The sequence below is a fragment of the Nuphar pumila genome, unplaced genomic scaffold, assembly GCF_984573655.1.
Source record: "Nuphar pumila unplaced genomic scaffold, dmNupPumi1.hap1.1 HAP1_SCAFFOLD_166, whole genome shotgun sequence".
NCBI lineage: Eukaryota > Viridiplantae > Streptophyta > Magnoliopsida > Nymphaeales > Nymphaeaceae > Nuphar > Nuphar pumila.
In genome coordinates, this window is record NW_028323198.1 from 21,761 (window position 1) to 29,739 (window position 7,979).

The window sequence follows — 7,979 nt, forward strand, 5'->3', positions numbered from 1 at the left end:
CCGCATCTGTGTCGCGGACACGGTGATGACGTTTTCCAAGTTACCGGGGGCGTACGTGCAGGCGTCCTCCGCGTAGTTCCCCGCGGCCGCAACGACCACCACCCCGGCGTCGATCAACTCTTCCACTTGCATTTGGATCACCGACGCAGCGGACGGGTCGTTGATGAGCAAGGACATGCTCACTATTGCTGGTCCGGGATTCTGCTCGTGATGACTCAAAACCCAGTCCAGTCCTGCAGCGAGGTCAGACGAATAGCCTCCGGCGTCGCAACCGGGTTGAACTGCGACGGGCACGATGAACGAGTCCTTGGCAACGCCAAAAGTCAGTCCCGCCACCAGAGCGGCCACGTGGGTTCCATGCGTCGACGCACATGGCTGTCCCTTGAACTCTTCTGCCGTGGGGGAGTAGAATCTGTCATCTAACGACACCCTTTGTGAACCCGAACTGGAGCTGAATTCCTGATGCGCCCCGTATACGTCCTGATCCACGATGTACACTCGAACCCCCGTCCCTTTAGTTGCATATCTGAAAGCGTCGCAGTTCTGACACACCTGCTTACAATCGTCTGCCCAAGAGGACAGTAGGGACAGGGACTTCGGTGCGCCTAATTGAGTGGTGTATCCCGCGCTCTGGACAATGAGATCTCCGGGATGTCTGAAAGTAGTCCTGCGCACATCCGAAACATAGTCTCCCTCGTTCTTATTGATCGGTGCCACTGGCGACTTCAGAAAGTACAGGAGCTCTCCGCCGTCGAAGAGATTCACAGAAACTTCTTTGAACGTGGTAATCACATCTGTTTCCAAGCTCATGGCCGTTCCCACGAAACCCGTTGTCCAAGTGGAATCGCACGTGAACTTGGATCTGACCTTTTGACACAACACTTCTGTTCCGGAGGCACCCAGGATTTTGGAAGCAGTGGGCTTTGAAGGATCGAGCTGAACCGCTGTAACGATGAATCGTTCGGCATGGCCTGTCACCAAGGCAGCTGCAAATGATAGCCATGCAAGTAACATTCGCATCTCCTCTTGTCACAATCTGAAGAAATGTCGCAAGGCGACGTTCAAAGCGGTGTCCACGCAGAACAACCAATGCAAAAACACACCTGCAACGATAAGCATGATGGTCCACACCGCAAACGCTTTCCTGAACAGTTGCCGTTTCGTCAAAAAGGCTAACATGGCTGCGACAGCTACGGTCCCAAGGACATCGTACGCGGCGAGAACCATCATGCGGGGGGCATGAAACCCTTGAAGCGGCTTGCCAATGCACGCTTCAGGGACAGGCCCTTTTGGATAAGGAACGCTGCCGGGGGATAGTGGCCAACATGCTTGCTTCAAACACGGGGTTATTTCCTGACCGGGGTGATCGGAACAGTCCATGTCGTCCCGAGCTGGTAAATCCATGTGCTTGTAACGAGCGTCGTGAAACCACGGCAGAACCATGCGTTCTCCGGTGAACACATGTTTCCCCTTCAGCTCCAGCATTTTCATCGCCCAAGCATGGTCTGCGTCCATTTCTCCACCAAACCATCTGTTCGAAAAACGTTTTCGAAGGCAGCGTTGCTTCCGGGGGTCGCCTTGCTTCTTGTATTGCAAGTACTCTTGGTTGTACTCCAAGCCGCACTCCCTGCACAGGTGTCCGCATTTCTTTTGGACCCGCGCGGGGTTCCGCACATGGTACAGGGATATGACATGAACATTTCGTCTAGCTCCTCCCGTGTGTACTCCTCGTGTATCGATCGGTACGACGCATGTGAACATTTTGAAGAATTTGAGGAGTATGAATTGAAGGACTTCTGTGATATTGAAGAGCTTCTGGAGTGCGCCGAAAGGTTTGTGCGAGTGGAAGCACATGAGGATACGGAAGCTTGGTCGTCGTCCATGCCTATCCTCTAGCTCCAGTGTTTTTTACGCCGAAACGTCACCTCTGTGTTCCTCGAGGTACATGATGTGGCGCTCCAATCGCATCACCATGCGTTGGGACTCGATCAACCTGGAGTTGGCAACCAGTATCCGACTCCTGAGATCGGCGTTCACTAGCTCCAGGGAGGCACAGTGCATGGCAGGATGCAGGTCCATCGAGGCACGGTGCATGACCGGATGCAGGTCCGTTGATGCCTTCTCTTCTTTTTCTGGACCTCCAAGTACCCTGTCGCATGGTCCTGATGACACACCGTCGCATGGTGCTGTTGACACCCTGTCGCATGGTGCTCCGGGGATTGCACACTTGTGTCTTTGGTTTCTTGAAGCAGAACATGCACCTTGCAGTTACACTACGGCTTTTACACATCAATTTCGACATCCGAGTCGTTCGTCCTCGTCCGCATCGTCTGTGTCAGCTCTTCTAGATCGTCGTCCTCATCTGCCTGATCGGGGTCTTCCAGTTCTGGTACTTCCACTTCTTCCACGTCTTCCACGTCTTCGACGTCATCCGCACCAACGTCTACTACCGATTCAGCATCGTGGTCCACCTCGATGTCTTCCAACTCGTCGTCCATCTCCGTTGCGTCCAGCTCCGTTGCGTCCAGCTCCGTTGCCACTTCTTCGGGAGCGTCATCGGAGTCGTCCTCCTCGCTCTCGTCTCGGAGCTCGTTTTCTTGTTCCGGCACGTGCACACCCTTCTCCCCTGCTGCCACTACTCTACCAACAAGAGTTATTGTCCTCTGGCCCAGCTTGAAGGAACGAGCCATCACTTCGAGGCGCAGTGTGTCTCCGGGCTCCAGGTTGTCAAGCGACTCCACATGTTGGAAGGACAAGGGCTCCCTCGGAAGTATGACCTCGAGTACACGTGTCTCCGACATGTTGACCGCCAGCACACCAAACGTGTTCACGTTCTCCACGCGGCATGTCAAGACGTCTCCCACGGCAGGATTGCATACGTCGGCCATGAAGCGTATGCTGTACGTGACAGTGCCGGACAGGCTGGACATCTCCACCACGCCGGAGGAGACGTGCAAAATCTGCACGCTGTGCGGCCGCACGTAACCATCGGAACCACACACGCCCTCAACATTGTCGCGGAGTATGTTGATTATGGACTCCATGTAGTGCTTGTTCTGTAGCCGTGGATGCAGCTTTATCCGGCGCTGGAGAACACATGACACGTACACTCCTCTGTCGTCGGAGAGGTCTCGTATGGTTGCCATAGTATACACTATAATCACAGAATATGCGATGCTTTATGCAGTAAGCTCATGGCCAAGCTCCCTTTATTTGATGAAGTGTTTGACGCGCTGCTAGACTTCAACAACGGCAACACAGATGCGGCCGAGCGCATCCGGCAGCTGCGATCCGAGCTGCACACTGCGAGCCCAGGGTTGGCTCCAGGCCAGTACCCGGAAGTCGACGACAAAGACTTTCACAAACGCTTGCAACGTGTGCGAGACCTATACGTCATCAGCGATCCGGCTGGTGTCCTGCACGCGGTAGGCGCAAGGGGTAGGCCGCTGACAAAGGCGCAAAGATTCGTTTCCGCGTACTTGCAGCCAAAATCCGGTTACAACGGATTGATGCTCTGTCATGGAGTAGGAGTTGGCAAGACGGCGGCAGCGTGTTCCGTCGCAGAGATGTATCGAGGCATCATGTCAAAACCCGCCCTCGTGCTCACCAAAGGCTCGGTTCGGAATGAGTTTGTGAAGGAGCTGGGAGGTCCGGACACGGCCACGTACGGTCCTGCGGGCTGGACGATGCCTGTAACGAGCGTCGGTCACGCTTATCACAAGGTGCTGGCATCCATCAAGAACCCGGACCCCCGATCGCATGAGGGAGGTCATGGAACGCGTAATCCGCAAGAACTACACGTTCCAAGGATATGAAAGCTTTGCAAACTCGGCACAGAGAGCCGAATCCTTGGCCGGAATTTCGGTTTAAGGGCGGAGTTCTCCGACAGAGTCATCATCGTCGACGAGGCACATAGTCTGAGGTCCGACGACACGGCAAAGCGCTCGTCAGACTTGCTGCTGAAGATCCTACAGGTATGCACCAACGTGAAGCTGCTGCTCATGACGGCCACGCCCATGTATGACCAGCCACGCGAGATCGTGTTCCTCTTGAATCTGCTGCGCGCCAATGACAAGAGACAGCTCCTGGATGCCGACGACCTCTTCGCGTCGGACGGAGATCTACTGGACGAGAAAATTTTCCGCGAAGCCTGTGCCGGATATGTGAGCTATGTGAGGGGCGCCAACCCTGCTCTCTACCCCACCGCCATCAACGAGCACATCGCATTGGGCGTACCACCTGCCGCGTGGCCAAAGTTCAAATTCGAAGGAGATGCGGTTCCCAATTTTGACGCCACGGGATGGTACTGGTCAGGACCGAACTTGAGGCCGAGCATGCCGAGCTGGTGGAAAAATTGAGAAGCTCCCGAGCTGGCGAAGCCAGGTCAGCTGGAGGAGACGACTTCCTCACTACGTCTCTGGGTCCGGTGGGCCAGGCCTCCAATATAGCTTACACGACCGCACAAGGCTTGCTGCACGGAGAGAAAGGGATGAATGCGACGTTCTCCTCGCGAGTGGATAGAGGCGTCGTGCAGTTCACGTACAGGGACCATGTCGCCAGAGGCTTGTCAGAACCGTTGCTGTCAAAGTATGCTCCCAAGATATCCAAAGTAGTGAACGACGTGGTACGATCCGAAGGCATACAGTTCATTTACAGCAACTGGCTGGGAGGAGGAGCGATCCCCGTCGCCATTGCGCTCGAAGAGCGGGGATACGTGCGATACGGAACCTCTCCACTCCTCACGAACCCGTCCAGCAGCAGGAAGTAGTCGGCAGGTATATGATGCTGACGGGTCGTACGGATCTGATGGACGACACCCTCACGGCACTGCGCGAGGTCAACAAAAAAGCCAACATGCATGGGGCCAGGATCAAGATAGTCATAGCGTCCCGTGCGGCCATGGAGGGCGTGAACTTCAGGTGTGTGAGGGACATGCACCTCCTGGACGGGTGGTGGAACCTTTCGCTCCCCCTCCAGGTTGTGGGACGAGCCATGCGGCTGCTGTCTCACGGCAGTCTTGAACCAGCTGAAAGAAACGTCACACTGCACTACCATGCTGCATCCCTCCCCGGGGACCGAGAAGGCATCGATCACCACATGTACCGAGTGGCTGCTGTGAAGCAACAGGGCATATCAAGGATACTCAGGATACTGCGGACGAGAGCGTAGATTGTGCTTGGAACGCGGATAGCCTGTATCAAGCTCCCACCGGTGCCAGCATAAAGCTCATTACGTCCCTGGGGAAGGAAATCACCCTGCCCGACGGAAATCGAGACGGAGACGCAGAATGTTTCTTCGGAAAGTGCACGAAGCCATGTGCTCACAGCCACCTCATGTCGCCCGCCAAGCTGAACTCGAATTTGTTCCAGCCCCTGTCGGATGGACGTCGATCTGGTGCGCCTGGTGATCGAGGCGCTGTTCAAGCACAAACCACGGCTGGTATTGAAGGACATCGTATCGGCTATGCCCGGAGTCGACAGGGAGTTGGCCAAGCTGTGCGTCAAAGCGCTTCTTGAAAGGAACACTCGCGTGGTGGGACCCAAGGGCAGAGGAAAATTCGCGATGTACGGCAATCACTTCGTGGTCGATGTCACATCGGACCAGGATGTCATAGAGAATGCGATCGTCCTGAACGAGTTTGTGGAGTCCAGACAGGAAAGCATAGTAGACATCCGGGCCGAAGCTATCGAGTTTGCTCGGTCTGCTTTGGCGACGCCGCAGGCCATGGCTTCCCCAGCTCCGTTGGCTTCCCCGAAAAGGAAGTCAGCCTCCACGCCACTGCTGCGGTGTTGGACCGCCTCGGCATCGAGGGCATTCGCATGGCGTCCAAAGACAGGTCGCTGTACAGTGCCCTCGTGGAGGGAGGGTTTGTAAGGAAGAACGAAAAGGGGACGGACGTCCCTTGTTCACAACGGGGTGGCGGAGTTCATGTCAAAAACGAACGAGGCGACAGAGCCCCCGCTTGCTGCGGCGGTCTCCAACAATCCACGCTCCGAAGGAGAACTCACATCCGATGGGATCTTCAAGCTGCTGGGAAGTCTTAGAGGCAGGAACTGCGCCACGATCAACTCCAAAGATGTAGACAAGGCCATACACGTATTCTATAAAGGTAGGACGCCTGCCGAAAAGAGCGGTAAATGCATGCTGCTTGAACTGCTCATGCGGAAGAACAAAGTCCTGAAGCGGCCAGGTCGCCCTTAGCGGGAATGTACCTTAGCTGTGAGTCCCGGTGGATCTGTTGCAAGGCCTTCGTCCAGCGTCTTTCGTGCGCAGCCACGGCCGTGGAGGAGACTGGTCCGAGGCTCTGCTCAGAAAATGTCTCCGCGCACGCTGGTGCTACCCAATACCCAACGCGTCACCGCTGTGCCGTCGCTTTCCGACGCCGTGGGAGAGATTCGTCCTTCTGTACGCTTGAGAAGCACACGTCTGTGCGGCGTGAGCTCCAACAAGTCGGCGTTTTCGGTGTCAGAAAGCCATTCCGCTGCCTCCAACCCACTGGGAGAATACTCTTCGTGAATGAAGAACAATATCCTGCCCCCCACGATCTTGCGTCCGCAGCCCAGCCTGCACTTGGCGATGGCTGTGTGCGACGGCGGTGGCCTTGGCCTTTGTGTGCTCTATGACCTTTTCCGAAGGTACCTCGAAGAAGCAGAACTCCGCCGCCCGGTGGAGCACACCCCACATGCGCAGATATGGCAGCACTGATGCGGTGGACAACAACGCGATCGCCGTCTTGTCGTCGATGTACACCGGTTTTTCCAATCGCAGCGGATATCTGGTTCACGAAAGTCACGAAGTCCATGTCTACATTATACCAATCAACAAGCTGGCGAGGCCTGCGGCGACAGCAAGCGAGTATCCATTGACTCCGCTGCTTGTGTCGTTTACACCTTGCGTCTGAGTGGGAGGGCTCGGTCTTGCTCTTGAGTTGGAGACCCCTGTGCCATGGGGCTGGGGCTGGGGCTGGGGCTGTGTGCCGGGGGACCTTGATTCAGATCCAGACTGGCATCCGTCGTGCCTCTCAGCAGGTTGGCTCTGATTGAAACATGTTTGGGAGGCTTGCCTGGGCCAGTGGTATCGTCCGCTCGAAACCGTGAACCAGGTATCTGCGGGGTTGATGAAGAAGCGCCCGGTTTCCAACAGTCGCTCGAACCTCAACGTCGTGGAGTTACCCTCTTCTTCCACATTGGTGTTGTTGAGTACCATCCCCGAACTGATTACATCGGTGGGTCCATTGCCGTTGATTTGGTACGCGACCACGAGCGTCGTCCCGTCCGGATTAACCTGGCCAATCACCGAGTCGGATGGAATGGTGGCATTCCCGGCGGTGAAAGAGACAGCGACGTAACCCATCGTGGAAGCTCGAACGGCAAAGCCAATGCTGGAGTTTGAGAGCTTGTAATGGACCCCAAAATCCGGCCCCCGCCTCTAGCTTGCAGCCATCGGCTATCAGATTGGATGGGTTGCAAGCGAAAGCGCCGGAGAGCGAGAGAAGTGCAATTAGGAAGCCGAACATCTATCTTGTTTTTCTTATCACTTTCATTGCTTTACACCCCTGCATGGACCCATATGTTGCAGATCCACTTCGTCCCTGCAAGCACCGGGTTGCCACCATGCAGCATGTCGCTCAGAATCTCGCCGTTGCCGTCCACATTGGTGAACAGAAGCAACGACCCTTTCTTGGGAGTAACTGTCTGAGAGATGGTGGGAAAGTGGGTTTCACCTCCCTCAAATCCGTCATTCAAGTACACCAAGTAAGTGTACAACCTCGGACCCCTCGCACCGTTCATACGCTTGCCGAGCTCGCCGGCACAAGCGTCAAAGTGAGGGGCAAAGAACCCGCCTTCCTTGTATCGAACCACCTGCAGCATCTCCTGCAGAGTTTCGTCCTTTCCTGAGTGTGTCGCTACTCGTGCCGTCAGATCACCACTTTTGCCATTTCGGGCTAGGTGGCATGCCGCGGTTTCCCAACAGCACAT

The 7,979-nt window shown here is 55.7% G+C and overlaps 1 protein-coding gene across 1 annotated transcript; it reads right to left on the reverse strand.

Moving 5' to 3' along the window:
• Positions 1 to 7,547: 7,547 nt before the first annotated feature.
• LOC149810936 (uncharacterized) lies at positions 7,548 to 7,979 on the reverse strand. The gene has a single exon (XM_089994061.1). The coding sequence runs from the start codon at positions 7,977 to 7,979 to the stop codon at positions 7,548 to 7,550; it is 432 nt and encodes a 143-aa protein (XP_089850187.1).